General features: G+C 33.7%; 1 protein-coding gene and 1 pseudogene across 1 annotated transcript; one reads left to right on the top strand and one right to left on the bottom strand.

The window, feature by feature from the left end:
- Positions 1-370: 370 nt before the first annotated feature.
- Positions 371-16305, top strand: LOC120186471 (annotated as a pseudogene).
- Positions 16306-17448: 1143 nt separating this feature from the next.
- On the bottom strand, positions 17449-18345 carry LOC120186460 (protein BPS1, chloroplastic-like). The gene has a single exon (XM_039190374.1). The coding sequence runs from the start codon at positions 18343-18345 to the stop codon at positions 17449-17451; it is 897 nt and encodes a 298-aa protein (XP_039046305.1).
- Between the last annotated feature and the right edge of the window lie 4141 nt (positions 18346-22486).

Raw genomic sequence — 22486 nt, 5'->3', positions numbered from 1 at the left:
AAATCGGGTTTAGGGTGTTACATTTAGCATTCAATTTTAGTTAGGTTTCATTAAATACATGCCCCTAAGTAGTTAAAGTAGTTGTATAAGTCTAGAATCCTGATGATGCTCCCTTTCTTAAAATGTATTGTAGATTTTTGTGATGACTGATAGTTCTGAGTATAGTCTTAAGGATATGATGAAGAGTCAAGCCTCTCTTCACGATAGTGTTAACATTGAATTTCTACCTAAGGTAGAGTATTATGGGGTCTCGTTAGGTGCAGGAGTCACAGAGGAGAACTTCTTCAGAGGTTTGATTTCTAGTCCAAAGAAGATAGTGGATGTTATTCCTGGAGCACAGATTGTTTAGCCAACCACCTAGAGTGCGTTAATGCTGATAGAGTCCCTAATAGAGAGGCTGAGGATGTATAAGATAGTCATCTTCTTTGGTTCAGATGATGATGATCTGATTTTGACATACCAGTGTTTTAGAGAGAACATGAGGAGCTTGAGACAGCTTCACCTTACCCTAGAGGGTAAGTTAGAGTGTGTTATCGCTTTGCTCAAGGGTGACGATATCGACTGGTGGGAGACTATAGATATGGCTCTACAAATAGAGGTACATACGTCGGATCAGTTTTTGAGGGAATTTAGAGGCACACATATCAGTGAGGCACACATATCAGTGAGACACATATAGATGGATTAATAATATAATTATCTTAGCTAGTTCATGAAGATTTCTCAATGTATGTGTACGAGAAAGATTTTCTTTGATTGGGCCATTATACCCTATAGCTGGTTATTATTGAGGTGCAAGAGGTTCCTTGAGAGGATCTATATTGATATTCATACAAAGTTGGTGGTAGATCTGCCTAGAGTATTTTTAGAGTTGACATGGCAAACTAAGGTCGTGGAAATGGTGCATGGTATGAATAAGAGTTTGTTGGGTGAATCAGGCACCCTAAGTTTGAGGGCATGCATAGCAGTATACCTATTATAGGTAGGGAAAAAGAGTACCAGAAGTTCACGTGAGCAAAGGAGAATGACATTATCTTGTCACTCCAGTCAAGTTAGAGGTCAGACGTAGGGTCTCGAAGGAGACCGTTAGTTTAACCATTTGTGGCAAGCTCTATAGGCTCTAATAGGGTATTGACGTATCTAGAGTGCGAGAATTATGGAAAGAATCATCATGGAAAGTTCTTTAAACTCTATAGGAAGTGTTATAGATGTCGATCCTTGGTACATATGGTGAGAGATTACCCTAGATTGGATGGTGATGTTTAAGCTCGATCTAGGGAGGTGATCCTAGTAGCTCAGCATGGTAGAGAGCCTACCCATAGAGGTGTTAGTTCCAGTCTCGGGTAGGAGAGTAGAAGAGTAGAACAACCTATTCTTGATTCGACTGCACGCGATCTAACTTGTCAGATTACAGTGAGTTAGGGGCAGGGCATTAATGTAGCATATAAGATGTCATGTATGTTTTCAGCTATCTTAATTTTTCATGTTTCTCTAATAGACATAAGTGTGTGCATTCTTTCAGGGTGTCAAGCGAACTAAGTATGAAAAGTATTCATGTAAAGGATCTCAGCATGAAGATCCAAATGCTTAGCTGGTGAGCCTTAATGGAATAGAAATGGTTTACATTAGATGTGAATCGAGGACTTGAGTCAGGCTTAATAGTCGAACTAATAGAAGTTGATAACACAAGTGATACCTTGATCTTGGATTTACAAGTTTAGAGACATGTGAAAACATTATGAGAATAAGTGATTGTTTATTGTCGAGTTGAAGGTCAGCTTTAATGAAATGTTTACTGCAAAACCCTCCACCCTTGTGTGTTCCCTACGGGAGAATACTTGTGGGTTGTCAAGTTAGATATGAGACTATAATGATGTTTTCGCATCGTAATTTAAGGGTTCGTATGACTGATCCTATAGATATTTAGTAATCCTAAGTATTAAGGGTACTATAGGTAATATAGTAGGGAGTGAGTCTCGAGGTACGGTGAACCCTCCTACTACATCGTCTGTTGGATCAGTCGGTGCACCCCATGGCACAGCGAAAACAAACTCGACTGTCTCACCAGTGATCCCATGTATGATAAAACCAAAAATATGAGGAAATGGATAAGATAACTTACATTGGGTTACTTGAAAAACAACAAGATTGCAGTAATGGTAATAGTGATCATGAACGATTTGAATCGCAAGCCTCTACAAAAACTTCTCAGTCTCTACTTGGTTCACCCGATTGAGAGAAAATATTTTTTACACTTCTCTTAAAAACAGTTTTGAGAAAATCGGCTAAAAGATCAAGAAGAACGTTTGCGAGACCCTTCTTATCTTTATATATATGAGTTACCTTAACCTTTAGGGTTTTAAAATTCCAAATTAATTAAAATCTTATTTTAATTATTCAAAAAATTAATATTCTTTAACTATTTTGAATTAAATATTCATTAAAAGAGTTGTAATTAGAATTACATTCTTTTAATGTCCTCTTATTTTATTCGGGACAATTAAATTATATGTATATTAAATATACATATATTAACTCTAATTGCATTGTACAATAATCTTTGCTCATTTCAACTTTAGGGTGTGACCCTGTAGGTTCTTATAACATTAGTAGTAATTATTAGAACCATTCTAATTATTACAAATAATAAGTGACATCTAGCAATATATCATTGTTACCTAAGTTACAAGAAATCATGATTCGACATATTTTTTTCGTGAATGGCTCTTTTATGTATTACATCCTTTTGTCCTTTATATCTAGAATAGGCACAAGTCTTAGAATAGAGACACTTGTATAACCCATATATTATTTCTTGATATCTAGAGTAGATTATAATTAACGAATAATTTGTGATAGCTCATATCAACTTATTCGAGCATGGCCATGCATTTCTAGTCTCACTCAATCAAGTGACATGTGATATATTTCCTATTATGTAGTAATGATAAATCCTCTTAATCATTCACATCCCACTACATATATCGAGATATGTTCAATATCAATCTTTATAGTGTAATCAGTTACAGAGCTTGTTTAACTGTATCAAAACATACAACAATATATGTTGAGATAGTAATGATCTCAAGTTTGAGGATCATACATATAGTCATCACCATGAGCAATGTTGTAACCATCACATAATAATCCAAGACATATGCTCATAGTGGGTCAATTCAATATGTCATTCTATAGCAACATATTCATGCATCGATTCTGACATCTCTATGTCAATGACAATTCATTGTCATCAATCAATAAAACGTTAGTCTTAAACATACTACTATTTTCCATACCCATAATAATATTCAACTAAAATAATCATATTATCATATGGACTTTATTAATGCCTTTATTTAATAAAATTGGTAAATAAAATGTGTCCATACAATCATCATATGGTTGGTCTTTGGGCATACTTCAACAACCGTGATGTATTCATGCATGAAAAATAAGTGATTTAGGTAGGTGAGCCCAACCTTATCCTTGATGTCTTCGTGTTGATATATGAGAGTGAGTTATATACAACAAATAGCAGTATGTAGCGTTGTGTAATACCATGGATTTTGGTACTTGCAACTAAAGATGATATTTTACTTTAAGCATAGATCAACTAGTATTAGCTACCATCGAATAACATAGTTATGGTAAGCAATCATTGTTAGAGTATACTCAAAGACCAATCAAGAGATGATTGTAATGATATATTATATTTTCCAGTTTTATTGAATAAAGACATTGCCATTATTTATTTCAGTTATATTCATGTGTCTCAAATAAACTAAAAGATAACAAAGTCTATATAATAATATGATTATTATTAAACATCCTTAGTCGAGTATTATTATGGGCATGGACAATAATAATACATTTAAGGCTAACATGTTTGTTGATGACAATGAGTAGTCATTGACATAGAGATGTCAGAATCAATGCATGAATATGTTGTTAAAGAACGACATATTGGAATGACCCACTATGAGCATATGTCTTGGATTATTATGTGACGGTCACAACATTGCTCATGGTGATAACTATATGTATGATCCTCAAACTTGAGATCATTATTATCTCAACATATATTGCTGTATATTTTGATATAGTTAAACATGCTTCGTAACTGGTTGCGCTATAAAGACTAATATTGAACATATCACGATAGTTGTAGTGGGGTATGAATGATCAAGATAGGAATTTTGCTTCCTACATAATAGGAAATATATCATAGGCCACTTGATTGAGTGAGATTAGAAATGAATGGCCATGCTCGAATAAGTTGATATGAGATACCACAAATTATTCATTCATTATAGTTTACTCTAGATATCAATAAAGAATAGATGGGCTATACAAGTGTGACTATTCCAAGACTTGAGCCTATTCTAGATATAAAAGAAAAAATGATATAATATATATAGGAGTTAGTCACGAAGGTGTTATGTTGAATCATGACTTCTTGTAATTTAGATGACAATGATATATTGCTAGCTAGATATCACTTATTGTTTGTAATATTAGAATGACTCTAATATTACTACTAATGTTACAAGAACCTACAGGGTCACACCCAAGGGTTAAGATGAGCAAATTATAATAAGTTACACTTGTACAATTTTATTATACTTAAATTAAAATGTATCATTAAGATTAATATATGTATGATTTTAATTATTCTGTATATGTTGAATAAATATTAAGAGAAATCTAATTAATGCAATTATGTTTCTTTAATTAATTTGTAAAACCCTAAGTGTTAAGGTAACATAGAGTGGCCTAGCATCCATCTTCTTCTTTTTCTTAAACTTTGCATGTTTTCTCAAAATAGTTTTGGGAAAAAGTAAAATTTTGCTCTCAACCTAGTGAATTGAGTAGAGGCCGAGACGTAATTTCGTGGAAACGTAATTTCGTGGAGGCTTAGAATCGCTCGTGAATGTTGTTGTAATGCTTCTATTCAAGGAATCCAATGTGAAAATAATCGTATTTTATTTAGGGTAAACCTACGTTTGATTGTGGATCTAAGAAGGAAGCAAACAACTTGCAAAGTAAGTGAATGGTTAACAAAGATAATGGCTTGGAAGGTAGATGTATGGTGATAAATTAGGGCTGAATTTGATGTAAATAACGGTTAAGTTGATGATTATGGCAGTGGGGTATGGTTAAGAAAGAAATGGATGATGAAATGTGTTGATAGTATTTTGAGAAAGACTAAAGAATAACTTATATTAAATAGTATAGACTCAACCTTTATATGCTTTCACAAGGGGTGGTAGATAAGGACTTGGACCCACTAGATATAGGATCTAGAAACCTTAAGTATCAATAGAAAGAAAAGGGGTTGATGCCACAATTATGAATATTTGATAAGTCGATAAAGTCACAAATGACTAAGGAAAAGAGAATAACTTTCAATTGTATTCAATATGCAAAACATAATGCCTTACAAATGCCAAAGCATTGCCTTTATATAGGAAATGAAGGAGTTAGGCCGAAAAGACAAGTAATGATTCAGCCAAGACACTTCCATGAAGAAATACAATGTTTTATAATAAATAAATACAACTCTAAAATGATGAAGAGTGATGGTGTTGGTTTGAAAAAGCTTGCTTCCTTTCTAGGCTGAATGGTGATTTTGTTTGGCCCTTAATTCATTCAAATGAGTGGTGCTTGAAACCTTGGCCGAATGTCCTTGTAACTCTTCATGTTTGACACCTAAATGAGTGATGTAGGATGCATGGCCAAATGGTTATAACTTCTTTAGGAGTTGGTGCCTTGTTTGAATTCAAAAGAGATAACATGCATATTTAATGAATGCACATGACTCTTAACTTGGTGTGCTCTTCCATGCCTTGCTTAGGTCATATATTATTCACATGGTAAGTAAAGGTGGTAGGTAATGACATAGGTAGCTAGCTAGGTAGTGTAGGTAGTATAGGTAGGTACATACTGTCACTACAATTTTCTTCAACTATCATAAGAACTCAGCTCAGCTAATGTAGTCCTCGGCTACTGTCCAGCTAGTTTCAGCTACATTTCGGTTCCTTCAGCTAACTTTGAGCTAGTATCCTCATGTTTGAGCTAGGTTCAATTGGTTTTCTCTACTTTGAGATATTATGAGCTGCCATGCATGCCTTTTAGCTATGCCAAGCTGCCAAGTGATGTCTTACCTTTGTCTTTACCTATGAAAACAAAGAAAATAAACAAATAAGTGATGTGTGAGCTAGAACCAATCCTAAAGCTTGTTGTCGCCTATGTTAACCATGCAAATAAGCTGGGATAAGCTAGGGAGGAATGTCAAAGTCATCAAAATCAACTCACAAGCTAGGTATGATCATGCATGAGCTAAGGAATTATATAAATCCATAATATAACAATTTATTAAGCTATGAATGAAGGTAATTCATAACAAATGCATAGTATAAGTTAAATATAAAAATGTAGGGCTACTATTATGCAAAATACTTAATGGACATGGATGTTAGGAGAGTGATCATACATAATCAATATCCTAAGCATAAAATGCACATCATGTGATATTAAGTCATAAAAATAGGATATGAAATGATATACAAGTTCATAGAGAATCAATATAAGGTTATGTATGAAAAGAAATAAAAGGAATGAGAAAACTCCCTTGGTCTTCAATCTTAAACAAGTTGTTGTGAAGAAAATAAGTAGTAGGAATAGAAATGGGATTGTATCATCCCCCCTCTTCAAGGTGATTTGTTCCCAAATTGAAGCTTTTGGTATGCTTGAAACGTCTTTTCTTAAGGGTCTTGGATCGTCTTTTACCTGATAACTCTTTATAATCGAATATCCTTCGTTGTTTGAATGTTTATGATCTTTATTTTCCTATAAGGCTTTCTTTGGAATTAGGCCTTTCTTTGGAATAGAGGTTACCAACAGGTGCCTTTATGGACAAGTCTTTTTAAAAGGACAAACCTTTTGAATGTAACCTTTCATGTGAATCAACCTGCAAGATGAAAGAATGAGTCACTTAAGTTGAATGAATACTTGCCTTTTGGAGAATTAGACTTGAAACATCATGATTCTTCACTTCACATTATGTCTTTTGGCTCCAAACATCACAATTTGTCACAAAGGTTCTAACTTCTTCATTTTATTTCAATGAATCAACACATCTTTTATTGGAAATATTAGACTTCATGGCTTGATTATCTTTTGACTTAGGATTATGTTGATTCTTCCTTAAAGCGTCCACGCTCTTCTTCATGTGCATTTGATCACGTTGTAGTTTTTTAGGCATCATGGGTACTAAGGTGATCTTGCATCCTTCATGCTTGAAAGTGTATTGGTTGGTGTAGCAATCATGAATGGATTTCTCATCATATTGCCACGACCTACCATGTAAGATGTAACTTGCGTGCATAAAAACTACACCAAGCAAGATGTGACTTGCGTATTAGGATCCTCATGTTTGAGCTAGGTTCAGCTGCTTGTCTCTACTTTGAGCTATCCATGAGCTGCCATACCTACCTTTTAGCTATGCCAAGCTGTCAAGTGATGCCTTACCTTTGTGTTTACCTATGAAAACAAAGAAAACAAGCAAATAAGTGATGTGTGCGTTAGAATCAATCCCAAAGCTTGTTGTCCCCAATGTTAACCATGCAAATGAGCTGGGATAAGCTAGGGATGAATACTAAAGTCATCAAAAGCAACTCATAAGCTAGGTATGATCATGCATGAGCTAAAGAATGATATAAATTCATAATATAACAATGTATTAAGCTAGAAATAAAGGTAATTCATAACAAATGCATAGTATAAGTTAAGTATAGAAATATAGGGTTACTATTATGCAAAATACTTAATGAACATGCATGTTAGGAGAGTGATCATATACAATCGATATCTTAAGCCTAAAATGCACGTCATGTGATATTAAGTCATAAAAATAGGATATGAAATGGTACATAAGTTTATAGAGAATCAATATAAGGTTAAATATGAAAAGAAATGTAAGGAATGAGAAAACTCCCTTGGTCTTCAATATTGAACAAGTTGTTATGAAAAAGATGAGTAGTAGGAGTAGAAATGGGATTGTATCAGTATATCTACCTCATGATTCTGATTTTCATACTTTGATCACTAATGAGATCATCGAATTAATTTTCTGCTACGCCATAGGATGTACTGCCAGTCCCAATAATCGTAGGTACAATATATAGAGTAATAGAATTCTTAAGTTGAATTGTGAATGTGAGGGATCTCTGCTCTGCGTTGAGTGTTATCCAAAAGAGCTAGATACAACTAATTTGCTAATCAAGTAACCGATTTCCTGTTATGTTTATCTTAGAGGCATGAGCTAGTGAGTAGCATGTATGTGAATTACAAGGAAAATGAGAATTAGCTAAGTAACATAGATGATTATTGAACCAGAGTTGCGTAGCAGAAGCGTATATATCTACGTTTTGGAAGTTAATATTTGTCATCAAATCGTCAGTAGTCAACATTGAGACCGTGTATGATGAGTGTCCGTAAGATCTCAACATTTCGTATGACGAGTTATCTAAGTTTAGTAAGTATTAAAGATTTACAGAATCGGGCAGTATGTTAACTTGACTTAAAAGGTATTAGCTAGTGAAAGGAGTCAGCGATAGCAGTTTGGATCAGGGAGTAGAGTTGCCCTTATGAGACTACCGAGAATTCAATATTACATAGAAATAACAAGATTATGATATTTCATATCATTAGGCGAGGACTTCTTTCCTTAGGAACATACTTGATAAGAGTTTATCTGCTTCGAGGCTCCTAAGTGATTAACCCAATGATAGGTCATTATTCGATCCAAGTGAATTTTGAGAATGTAATTTTTTTCAAGGGGAGAGTTATAACACCCTAAATTACGAGTTAGTAGTTTTAGGTTTACCCGAAAGGTATGTTGACCTCATGGAATTTGTAATTAAATTCATTGGACCAAGTTGGACTTAATTGGGTAGGATTGGGACCAATTAGCCATATAATTGGGGTTTTTAAATAGTAAAAATATGAATAAGGACCAAATGTACGATTATATTATTTTGGAAGATGATAAGCCTTTTATCTCTCTTTATCTTTTTCTTTTCTTCATTTTTTCATTCCTCCTCATTTTCTTCTCTCTCATTTTCCTATCCAAGTTCCATAACAAAGGGTAAGTTTCCTTGGGCGTTTTTATGTTTCTTTTAAGCTTCAATCCTTCCAACAACTTTTTTTGATGATTCAAAGCTTGGTATTTCATATAGACTAAAGAAATGGGAGAGAATCAACCGAGTCTTAGAGGAAGTGATTGTGGCTAAGCAAAGAGCTTCACTTTAGGTTTCTAACAGAAAGCTAGTGTATTTCTAATCGTTTGTGGTGTTAAGGCTTTTATAAGCATGATGAATTGTTAATATTTGAGTAATTGAGCATTTTAGGGTTTATACTTTATTTCATGATTAGATGACGTTTTTATGTGAAACATATGTTTTTATGACACTTTTTATAACCCTAAGTAGCTTCCTAAAGCTTTAACACATGATAAGGAACTAAACTAAGACCTTTAGAATGATTTTTGGGTGTTTCCTAAGCTTAAACAACATATTTCTAGGTTTAGGAATCGATACTAGGTGAACAATATCGATATTGGATCAACATGAATGAAATCTGGTCATTTCTAGTAGGGAATATCGATATTGAGGGGGAGAGTATCGATACTACCCCTATAATATCAATAATGAGGGTACCTGGTGTTGATACTAGGCCATTTTTCAACAAACAAAAGCCATTTTTGGTATTGATACTCATGAGAGTATCGATATTTGACCCAAGGGTATTAATACTATGAGTAGAGTATCTATACTACCTACTTTGAATGGTTAGATTTGACCTTGTTAAGGCCTATAAGAGTTAAGGATGATCTGCAATGGTGAAACTTAGTTCGTGAGGAGCATAAATGACTAAGGGGACCTAAAAATACCCGTAAGAATGGGTTACAACCAAAGTAACCATACCAAGAGTAATACGTCCAAGTATCTTCAGTTGAGCATGTATATAATAATTAAGAATGATGATCATTACAAAGGATGTAACGACAAGAGTTGCGATAAGTAAGTTAAATTATGTATTATCGAAGTCGTGTACTCTGGAAATATCAATGAACCGAGAACGTATAAGTCGTCCCTCCAATTCAAGGGTTGTTGAAGAGAAATGAGATAAGAATGGCTAGAGTGCCACTACCTAGTAATGAATATGAGTCGGGTATCATGCTAGCTAGTATTATAGATAGTGAACAACAAACACAATAATCGTCGTAAAATCATGAAATGCATAAAGACCTTCTTAGAGACAGAAATAAATAAAATGCCCTTAAGTGTTAATGACAAGAATAGAGCAGGTTAATAAATTATCAGAAAATAACATACTAATAAAATTTGTAAAATGTACTAAATAAGAGAATGAGCGAGATAGCAGTTAGTGAGGGGTTGACCTCACTTTAGTTGTCGAGCTACACAAGTGTGTAGTAAGGCTACCTTAGTTGCCCTAGTGGGGTGTTGTCAGTGTTGTGTGGCCTTAGGGTCCTCATATATGCATGTGTAGTTGCATTAATCCAATAAAGCATATATCCTTAAAGCTTGTCTTGACGATCGTGTGAGATCGAGCTAATGCTTCAGTTAAGCAGGAATTGTACCAATTACTATGTGATGACTGGGTTACCCCACCATGATCTACCTAATGGCTATGTGAGACAAGGAGATCATTTAATAACTTAGTGGGAATTTTACCGATACTATGTGGCACTGGGTTCCCTTAGTTAATTAGTATCTGATGGCAATGTGAGACCAAATACTAACAGTGTGTCGCATCCAGATAATGCACAATAGTGTCATTTTCGCTTTCAGATAATGCATAGTAGTGTTAATGTCCCATTCAGATAATATACAACAATATCAATGTCGTATTCAAAATGCATAGTAGTGTTAGTGTCACATTCAGATAATGCACATCAGTTACAATCATTGTGGTTAGAGACTCAATAGAGGTGTACTAATGGTGAGGCCATTAGCAGAGGATTAAGAGAAGCATGAGAGTCCTACTTTAACAGTAGAACAGTTGAACCTTAAGTAGGTAGTACTTGATTATGATCATGCATGTACCTATTGCTTAGTACCATTTCTTTAGCAAGCTTATGTTTATAAGACTCATAATGTTTCTCTAGATTAACGATTATACTATTGGGCTTTGTAAGCTCAACGTTTGGATATTTTTTCGTTCGCAAGTTATTAGCTTGATCCATTCGTGGAACACCGTTGTCACAAGACTTCCAACACCTCCTTCATGATATTGTACTGTAGCTTTAATAGACATATATATTCATTGAACATTACTCATGTATTTGGTTTATCAAACTCTGAGTTTGTATTATTTAGTTTTAAACAATGTATCATGGAGCTCTGATTTATAAAGATTTTTTATAATTGTTATGTACATATATTATGATACCATTCAATATGTTTGAAATGAAAATGGATGTGTTTTGAAAATCAAGGGTTTCCTCGACAACCTAATATGGTACTTTAGGCCCAATCGGGTTTAGGGTGTTACATTTATGGTCCATAAGGGCCTTTATTTTGATGATATATTGATTAGGTAAAATTCTTACGGGTATGCTTAGTTTGCCTTATGGGTGACTAAACTCTTAGCTTAAAGCACACATTGCCTTATGGTCATGCTGTTCATTTCACTTATTTGTCTCAACTCATGCTTTGACATGGTTTGTTGAATATAGCCACATCTTGAGACTATTTTCACTCAATGCTCATAGCAATGCGATTTGCATATTTTTTTTTAGTGTCCATAGAATGGTAAAGATGTTTATAAAGGTTTAAAAGTGTTTGATTGTTCTTTAAAAGAGTCTTTAAATATGTTAAATGGATGGTGAATGTATATGGTTTATATAGGTGGATTTTAGGAGTTATGTAGTGCATGTTGGGTTTTTTTTTATGTCCAAATTTGTGTTTTGATGTTGTTTAGTGATCATAAGATCAAATATGGGTTATTTTGGGGTTTAAAATTACATTTCTAGTAAAATAAAGAAAAGGTTTCAAAACCCCTAAGTAGTGGTTTTAAAACCATTTCAACAAAATGCTTAAAGTTCCAATGGTTTCAAAATCCCCCTCAGTAATTTTCAAACCCCTTGAAATTAGTATTTTTTGCATAACTTTTGCATATGATGTCAAAACTAGTCGTTTTTTTTAAATTCTTATTTTTGAAAGATCTATTTATTAAACCAATATTTAATTAATCAAAATAACTTTTAAATTATCCTCGTAACTTTTAGATTTATAATATAGTCCACAAAGTTCATAAATTATTTTTAACAATCTTCTTCAAATCCAATCAATTTGATTCCTTAAAAAGTAGTTTAAAAAAGATTCTAGAAGCTTGAATGGTGTGATAAATTACTCTTTCATAAAATGTTGAATAATAATTTATTTTAGATTGTATATATTGCTTATGTGTCTAATGACATCTCTTACTTGGTTAAATGTCTCGATTGGGTAAGGGTTGTTACATTATCTTTTTGGTTGTGAGCAATTCACCCTTCTGATTTGGACAAAGAACAACAATTGATGAGGAAATGATCATTGGCACGGTTATTTGTTGACATTTCTTTGTGTGAGATGGTCAGTCACAAAGAAGAAAAGGAAAAAAAGAGAAAGATTGGTGTTCATTGTAAAATGTGCCAACCAACTCCTCTCAATCGTGTTGAGGGTATTTTATAATGTCATTTAATATGTATATCAATTGCAAGATCATTATGGTTATTTTTAGGTCAGTTAGCTAGATAGATTTGGTAGTTTTTATAAACGGAGGAATCAACATAGGGGTCTTTTCTAATGGCCTTGTTTGTGTGTTGTAGATAACTCAAAGACTCTTACTTGGAAGACCTAGGTTCTTTATAAGTTTTGATAAACGGATGAGTTAGCGTAGGGCTCTCGATTGTTAGATAGTTGGTACTTTTCGAAGGTCATTCTATGTAGGAAAAAAAATTGTCTATTTAGATCAAGGGAATATCATAAAATGACTTGATCGAGACTTATAAATGAGGATATATTTCATCAATCGTAGATGGTTCACCCTTTCTGATTTAGTTGGAGAACCACGACCACTTATAGTGGATGTATCTTGACCCATGTCATTTTCGTAATAAAGGTAATTCATATCCCCTTTTAGATGATTTTGTTTCAACAATTACGTTTAAGTGAAGGACCAGAACCTTAGGTTAAACTTTTTGTAACTTCAAAGGTGAAAAAGAAATCTTATCCAAGCTTTAGTTACCAATAACTTAGTTTATCCAATAATTTAAAAAGTAAAGGTTGTTTTAACATGATCAATAAAGTTTCCTCCTTGTGGAGCGGACTCGGGAGAATAAAATCAGGGAAATGGAGCTTAAGTAGGTAATTTTCTAGATTGGTAGTAGGAGTGCAAATATGGAAATTAAAACTTTGCCGCTCTTCTCCAAATTTGGTACTAGATTCCACAAAATCCCATATATCTAGTGCTAGAATTTACCATATTTGGAAATCCAAAGATGCATTTCTAGCCAACAATTCCCTTCTTAAAAAAAGTATCAAAATATATTATATATAGCAACCAAGATCCTACAGAGTTAAACAAATGAAGCAAATTTAACCATTAAAAATGTCCAGAACCTAAAACCTAAAAAACGTAAAATCTCTCCCAATGTGGTCATGCAAGCACACTCTAAATAGAATTGCAGAGAGCCATGCAAGAAACTTGTCGTTTCCAGTTTCAAAACGCCTTGCCTTTTTTGTTTTTCTATCTTCTCCATTCTCTAAATTTAAGAATCCTTTCTTTTCTTTTACTTCCCCCCTCCCCAAAATTAAGCTTCTCTAGAATATTTAAATTCAAAGCGAGCAGTGGTTGGTCATTTAACTTGTTCTAATAAAGATTGAATCGGAAAAAACACGTAATTTTTCCCTGTTGTTTTTCTGGGTTTTTGAGAAGAAGCAGAAACAGAGCGGGGAGAAAAAAAAATAGGAAGGGGGAAAATAGAGATAAAGATAATAGAGAATGCTAATAGCAGGCAAGTCACATTCTCCAAGCGGCGTGCGGGTTTGCTTAAAAAGGCTAAGGAACTCTCCATTCTTTGTGATGCTGAGGTTGCTGTCATCATTTTCTCCAATACTGGCAAACTATTTAAGTATTCCAGCTCTGGGTATGCGGTGTACATGAAAATGAAAATTGTTCTTTTTAATGTTTTTTTTATATCACTGCATGAGTTTTTTTTCTTGTTTTTTTATTATCAATTTATCAGAATGATATTTACCACCAGGGGTCACCGATTAAGAAGCTTGGTGGGTTTTGGGAATTTTAATTTGTTTAATTCTTGCATGTTTGTTTGGATTTGTTTCTGCTGGTAGTTTTGACTTTCTATCATTTTCTGTCAATTTTGTTATGAACTTCAGTACTCCTGCCATTTTTTCTCCTTTTCCAGAATTGTTACATTTTATGAATGACAGTACGTTTATTATCATCTTAAGAAAAAAGGTGAAAATGTTCTCTGAGGAAGAAATAACTTTTTGCGAAATTGTGTTACCTTTTTGTTTCTTAATTGTTGCATTGCATGTGGTTTTTGGATTGTAAGAGTTCATGTAGATATTAATTTTTCACTTGTGAGGGCTTTTTTTAAACAACATATTTTCTACTGAATCAAAGTAGAGGTTTTGTTTTGAATTACAAGGATATAATTGTAATGAACTTTTCAACATCTCTTTGCTTGCTTGCTTTTTTAATACCTACATACTGTTTTTATATTTCTGAAAGTGTTTTGCTTTCTTAAGGATTGTTTGTTTCACTGTGTTGATTGAGTTCATAGTCTAATTTTATGTAATGGGAAGGTTGAATGTTCTAATATAAAGAATATGTGCCTAATTTATTTCTAGGAAAAAAAAGTGTTCTCTTCTTCATTTGTTCATTTGTGCAGCATGAAGAAAACATTTTCTAGATACAAGTGTTTGCAAGGTTCTCCAGAAATCCCTCTTGTGGAACAAAAAGCAGAGGTAATCTGCATTATTTGCTTACAAACGCAAATCTCTTTTCCTTACGTCTTGAAAGAACATATTTCAGTTTTGTCATCTGTATGTCCATGTTGTACCTCAAGATGATAGTTGGAATAGTTACTACCAGTTGAAATAAGTTGACTACATTTTCTTTTTCGAATATGTTTTTGTTTTATTCATTTTCTTCCACGGAATGGTTGTATGCTGAAAGTATATGTATGGATGATTTCAAGTATAAACTTGTTTGCAGAAACAAGACTCCAAGTAGGCAGATAATCTGAAGAATGAAGTTGCAAAGCTGCAAATGAAACAATTGTATGTCATCTTAGTTATCTGTCTCATGCTGAGTGTTATATTTTTCTTTTATAAAGAGATATTGCTTTCCCTTAAACTAAGTACTTTTCTGATTTTGTAGACAGCTGCAGGGAAAGAACTTGACCAGCATGAGCTTGAAAGAGCTTGAGGTCCCGGAGCAGCAGCTTAGTGAAGGGTTGTTATCTGTGAAGGAGAAGAAGGTTTTTATGACATTTTCTCCAAATCCACTAAATCTATTAGGTTAATGACATTCTTATTTCTAGAAATAACCTGTTAACTTGAGAGGCCTTAATACGAATCCTACCATTTCAGGAACAAGTACTCATAGAACAACTAGAGCAATCGAGAGTACAGGTATGTAGGATCCCACTCTGGATGTCCCTTTTTAAATTAACTCTGCATGTCTTTGTTTGGTCTAAAAATCACATTTTTAAACAATACGGATGGATGCTACGGTTATCTCCAATTATAAGTTCATTTTGAAAAGAAAATTGAATCTTAAAATGTAGAATGATTGATTAGACTCGTATGGAAGGTGCAAGGTTTCATGGAACTTGCAACACATTGGCTATAAACACTCGAAGTTACTCTAAGAATATGCGTACGCAAATGGTGGGAACCAAAAGGATGGGAGGAAAGGGGAAATAGAAAGTTAATAGAAAGTAATCATATTTGTGAAGTCTCACAATGAGAATGGCTGAAAGTTACAGTTCCATGCATCTTTCCTATAGTGTACCTATCAATGAAGTGGATTAATATATGTTCACTTATTAAAGAATATTTAAAAAAAACAGAAAAAATAAACCCTTCAAGTTAATTAGTTCATTTGACTTTCTGTTTTCAGGAGCAGCGGGTGTTGCTTGAGAATGAAACTTTACAAAGACAGGTAAGTTATATTTTTCATGATGAAACTGAAAACCATCCATTATGATTTGGGTCACACTTACCCTATTTTCACTTCTGCCTACCAATGCAGGTCGAAGAGCTAAGAGGTTTCTTCCCATCAACTGATCACCTGGCCCGGTCCTATCTCAAATACTATCCTGATGAAAGGAAAAGTTCTTTCGTTAGCCATAGTATTCCCAGTGCAAATGGCACCTGTGCTTGCACTGTTGAAAAGGGAGATTCAGACAATACCTTGTGTTTAGGGTATGCATTTCTTATGCTTGAGATTCCCCAACTTGTTAAAATTTTCTGATCATACTCATTTAGTTTTTAGCTTGATGGTTCAAGATTATTTCATTGGTTTTGAAAGGAATTCTACACTCCTTTCAAAGGCAGCCAACCACCCTTGATAACATTGGTTTCTTATGTGGTCTATGAATGATTTATATTAACGAAAGAATTAATCGATGATTTACTCTTGTTGCCATCACTATAACTCTACCCATAAGTCTCAAAACCTGCAACTACAAATCGTATAACTCTAACAATGAAGTCAATACTTCATTCAATTCTTCATCTCTGATAATAGAATAACTAAGCTCTTACTCTCACAATGAAGAAGTTGTCCTCATCATGGCTATTGTCAGTTCTCATATACTAACCTTCTCTCTCTATATATATGTGATAACAGGTTGCCAAGTGATTATCCCAAAAGAAAGAAACCTGAAAGAGAAAGCCATTCCAATGATTCCGAGAGCCAATAGGGGTCAATATGATTCTTTCCTTGATGCTGTTCTCTTTGCCTCTAAATTGGGATGACGAAACTGAGACAGATATGGTACAATCAAGTCTAGTTTGATAGTTTTTTTTTTCAAGTCATCAGGATGAAGTTATAGATGTTTCGTTTCAAGTTTCAAGTGATGGACATACTTTAGTACTATCAATTATTGGAGAAAAAAGGGTTTCCATTTCAACATGAATTGGTGAGGTTGCATTTCATGTTTCATTTGGTGATTCAAGAAAATTTTGTTCTTCTCTCTTCTATTTCCAGAGTTCTCAAATCTTCTCTGCAAGTAAAACTGTTCCCTTTCCACTAATAATTTTGAAGATACAATATATAATATACAAAAGACAACAAACGTATATATGTCTGTTTTTTTTATTTACACAAGAAATTGTTAATTCGATGTCATTGGTTGCGTTGTCTAACACCGTGGAGCAGTTCATTTCTGGTTGCCAATACCTTCGAAAACAAGGCAGCCACTTTCTTCTCCAATACTTCCATCTTCTTCTCGAAAACACCCAATTTTCCCTCTAAATCCATGACTGCATCACTGGTTTCCCCATCAACAATGGCTGATACAAGGCAATTAGCTGAACTGTTCAGCTCCTTCACCTCTTTCAAAGTCTCACCTTTCTCCACTACAACATCAAAAACACATGAATCTATTACATCAATCAACAAAGAACCATTGAACCTTTCAAGCACTTGTTTCATCTCCAAGTAAGGTTTGGTCTCTCCACACAAGGAAGACAAAACAACCCCAAATACCCAAAACCCAACACTCTTCATCTCCACCATAGCTTCATAGACTACCCTTTCCTTGCAAGAACCAAATCTCCCCTCACAATCTTCCTTGTTCAACAATCCCTTGATGTCCTTGCTAGAACTTTGGGGCTGAATTGGTTTGAGATGCTCAATAGCCGTGGAAGGTGAATTGTGGACGAGGGTCAGGCCATAAGCAAAAGAAAGCTTAGCCTGCGACAGGTGAGAAAGAGAGGAACTTGTTGAATTGAGAAGCTCGAGCAAATTCAAGCCGTAGTTGAGATACTCGTCGAGAGAAGCAGCTTCCCAGCTGGTCATGGGGTAGTCTATATGCTTCAGTAGCTTTAGAAACGCCTTGTTGATTAGGGGGAGGAGGTTTAGACATTGTTGGATCCATGAAAAACACAAGATTTCTGATCTGGGTTCCGGATTTGAAGACAACAACTGCTTCAGACAAGTCGAAACATCGGGCCTAAAAGCCTGTAGAGAAGCCGATAAAACATCAACGTCTGCTCGGTGATGGTGGTGGTGATCTTCCATGTTGTGGTATAATTTGCTAAGCTTTTGTGCCAAAAGTACCATTGACAAGAAAAGGGAAGTTCTTGGTTTTAGTTTGTTTAAGGGTAAGACGGGTTGAAATCTGGGTTTTTTTTTTATATAGAGAAGGGAAGTCGGAGGTTGGCGTTGCAAAGCAAATTGGCCACTTTAAAAATTAAAAAACAGGGGACATTTTAGCTATGGTCAAATGTTCTTATCGTGTTTCTTTCCCCAGCAATCTTCTCGTGTTTCTTTTGACTTAATTTAAAAACAAATATTAAAACATAGTATTGAAACTTACGTGGTCAAGTAACTTATTTAACATAGTATTTAAACAAATATAAAATTCATTATTAATTTATTTAAAAAAAATTATCTTATATTCATTTCAAATTTATTATAAAAGTTTATCATTTATTTTAAAATAATTTTTCTAGATACTTAAAATATATACTCCTTCTTTTCACTAAATATATCTCTTTTAATTTTTAAAATTATCTCATTTAAAATGATTTATTAAAAAATTATCAAACAATAATACTCATATTTTTACTTTTATATGTTTTATTTGTCTTATTCTTTTACACCTATCAAAACAAATCTATCAAATCTATTAATCACCTTTAGGAAAAATTTTGTTATTTTTCTTAGTTAAATATTTCTCCTAAACATATGTGCATAATCAATATAAAACACAAATTATGAGACAATTAAAGTATTAATATTTTGTGTCAATATTTAAATATTCATAAGAAAATGATATATTTTCAATATTTATTTTGATAAAAACAATATTTTAAATATTTGAATAAAATAATTTAATAAAAAATATTTTAAATATTTAAATAAAAATAATATATCTATATTTTCTATTTTGATAAAAAGAAAAAAAAAATTAATAAAATTAATATAATTTACCTGAAATATTTTTGAGTGAAGTACACAAATGGTCTCTTGACTATAGAGCATTGCTTTGTTGAGTCCTCAAGCTATTAAAAGTTAAAAAATGATCACCCGACTATTCATATGTGTTAGCTTTATCGATCAACAAAAATATACCAAGAGGGGGTGAATTGGCCTTTAAAAAATTGTGGTGGAAGCAATCAAAAATTAAACTTATCCACAAGAAATTTATAGTGGTTCGACTTCTAAACGAAATCTATGTTCATTACCTTAGCATCCACACTAATGATTTCTCAAATCTACTAGATTTGCTAACCTTTGAGGATAAGGTGTAACCTTACAATACCAAACAAGGTTTATACTCCAAAACATTGCTTACACACTCTCCACAAGAGGGATTACAAATTTAGTAAACAAAAAGAAAATCTCACAAAGGCAAATAAGTTTGCAACAAATTAAGCACAAATCCAAATCACATTTGAGAAAGAATAAACAAAGAATCTCACAAGTGTATTATAAAGAATATGACAATTTTAGCTCTAAAACTTTTTTTGTTGTTGGTTTGATCTTACAATTTTCTTGTTGTTCTCCGTTTGAATCTTGGTTCATTTTATATTTTTTAACATCAATTTAACTATTTGGAGTCATTAGGGATTGATTAGAGATGTTGGATTCATTAGTTTTGAGCATTTAATGCTTACTTGCACATTCGGTATCCATACCAGATAATGCGTATCGAAACCGATCATCCTAACAATTGTAATTATAACCGTTGAACCACCAATATTGATATTGTTTATGTAAGTATCGATACTCACCTACCAGTATCGATACCAAAACCATGGTTGTAACACCCCAATTTAGGGGTTAAATTTTAGGAATTTTAAAGTATTAAATTTAAAGTGGTATTTTGGAGGAGATTGAGGATTAAATTGTAAAATCGTAAAGTTAGCATACCATTTTATAAAGTGCAGGAAATTCAGTGATCAAACTCATAATTTACCCCCGTATGTTTTCTGCATATTGTTTTCCCATTTTCTCTTTCCCTCAACCCTCCTTTGACCTTCGATCTATTCACTGTCCAGCCACCGTTCGACGAACTGAAACCACCATCGTGTTCGTTGTCGACCGATGAACAAAACCCCTCAAATTGTTTGTCGTGAATCGATCATTTGTCGTAAATCTCAATCGGAAGTATCATCGGTTTTAACTCGATCGTTAATGGTTTTTATCGATTCAGGTCGATCCGATCACCCATTTTCGACACCTCCCACACCATCGTGTTCCTTGCATCATTCCAAGTTCACCAGTGTCCTCTGTGTCTCCGTCGTCGCTGTCGCGTGGAGGGGTGAGGAAGTCAAAGTTTCTGACGTTTCGAAATTGAGCTCTCCACCATTCAAAATTGTGAACTAAGCTTGGTAAGTGTCTCAAAATGCCAGAAAATTTTTTTAGAAAATTTTTCCGGAATTTTTTGGACACCATGGCAATGTTCACGTGCCCCCATGTGTCGCCCATACGCGTGGGGAGCTTCGAAAACTGTTGGGGCAGTTTGACCCAGTTTTGACCCGACCCGGTTTGACCCGACCTGACTGCCCGACCCGTTGATCAAGCGTTGGCCGTTGACTGCCGTTGATCGGACCTTTGACCGGCGTTGACTTTTTTCGGGTATAACTATCCTGACGTTTTTCGACGTTTTGAGTTTGATTTTGGGGTCCATTTTGCCGAATTCAAACCCAATAAGCTATTTTTCAATAATTTATCATCCGATTCGATCCGTTTTTCAGAATTAAGCCCTGTTCTTAATGAACTTTCTATTGTTATGTATTTGAGGAATTATTGGAAGTTGAATTAAAGATCGAGGGCGTTCGAATGGAATTTAAATGGTCGATCAATATTACACAAAAATCGAGGTAATACATTACTACCTTTTATACTTTATGGAACATGTTGGTATTGGTAAATGCATGAATAGAGAAATGTTTGGTCTCATCTGTGTAATTAATAAATTTTTGCACTCGATTCAAATACGGTAAAAATTAGGTAACTGAATATGGATCAGATGACTAATATAAAAAATTGAAGGACAGTTTGAATTCAATTACAAGTTATGGGATTAAGTGATATAGGAATCAGCACTGGGTTTGTAATTTATATTTTATCTTGTTAAAGGTACTTGGATGATAAAGTATGAAAATACATCGATTAGGTAAAATTAATAAAATACCCTTGTACTGTAAAAAGACAAGATTTGACCCTGGAAGTTGGATAAGAAGTTTGTAAAGACATATTGATCTGATGAAACTACTGATGTGTATAGAAAATACTAGTTTTTCTTAAGAAATCTGGATAACCGATTTCTAAACCCTAGATGGCTTGTACAAGATATTAGAAGGTTACTAAGGAATAATCTAAAGTTTAGGGATTATCCGAAAAAGCGATTAACCCTAAAGTCTTTAAATTATAATTACTCTTGTTAAGAGTTTTAATATCGAAATTATATGGTTAAGAAATTATGAAATTACCCTTGAGAGGGAAAAGTATTCTGAATTGACCCTGAATGGAAAAGTACTCAAGAAGTCATACCTAAATCGATAAATTACTAGTTTCATCGTTAAGTTTACATGTTTATACAGAAAATTTCTGATAATCCGTAAATCTCTTAGTTATGAGTAAATACTTGAAGAATAAGTTATCGATGGTGCTCTTTGACAAGATTGTTCGAAATGAATGAAATAAATGATAAGTTTGAATTAAATAATAAGATCGGATGTAAAGAAATGATTGAAATACCTTGTATCTGTAAAATAACCAAAATACCCCTGGAATGCAAATGACTCGCGAATTTCATCAAGCCCATGAAGGATTGGATATTCTCAATCTATGAAATGACAGGAACAACATTGAGCACCAAAATGACCAAAATATCCTTATGGCTAAGAGTAAGTAAATGTATTGGATTAATTAAGGAATCCAAATAAACATGGGTGTGGTACTACCCTTAAAAGTTATGAAACACAACTTAAGTGAGCCGATTAACCCCAAGGATAGGTCAGTATCTGAACGGCATAGATATCACTTGAATGCGTGTTCGTCTTCTCAAGTTTGGCTTGATGATAATTTTGGAAGTATTCAGCTCAGCTCAACTCTAGATTGCATTTCGATATTAAGAAGTGGATATTTGTTAGATAAATCAACTACGAAGACTAAATTGAACTGAACGGAAGTACAATATGTATCTAAA

This window comes from Hibiscus syriacus, unplaced genomic scaffold, assembly GCF_006381635.1.
Source record: "Hibiscus syriacus cultivar Baekdansim isolate YM2019G1 unplaced genomic scaffold, ASM638163v2 tig00004013_pilon, whole genome shotgun sequence".
In the NCBI taxonomy this organism is placed as follows: Eukaryota; Viridiplantae; Streptophyta; class Magnoliopsida; order Malvales; family Malvaceae; genus Hibiscus; species Hibiscus syriacus.
Note: the sequence above shows the minus strand (reverse complement) of the source record. Positions and strands in the feature narration are given on the sequence as shown.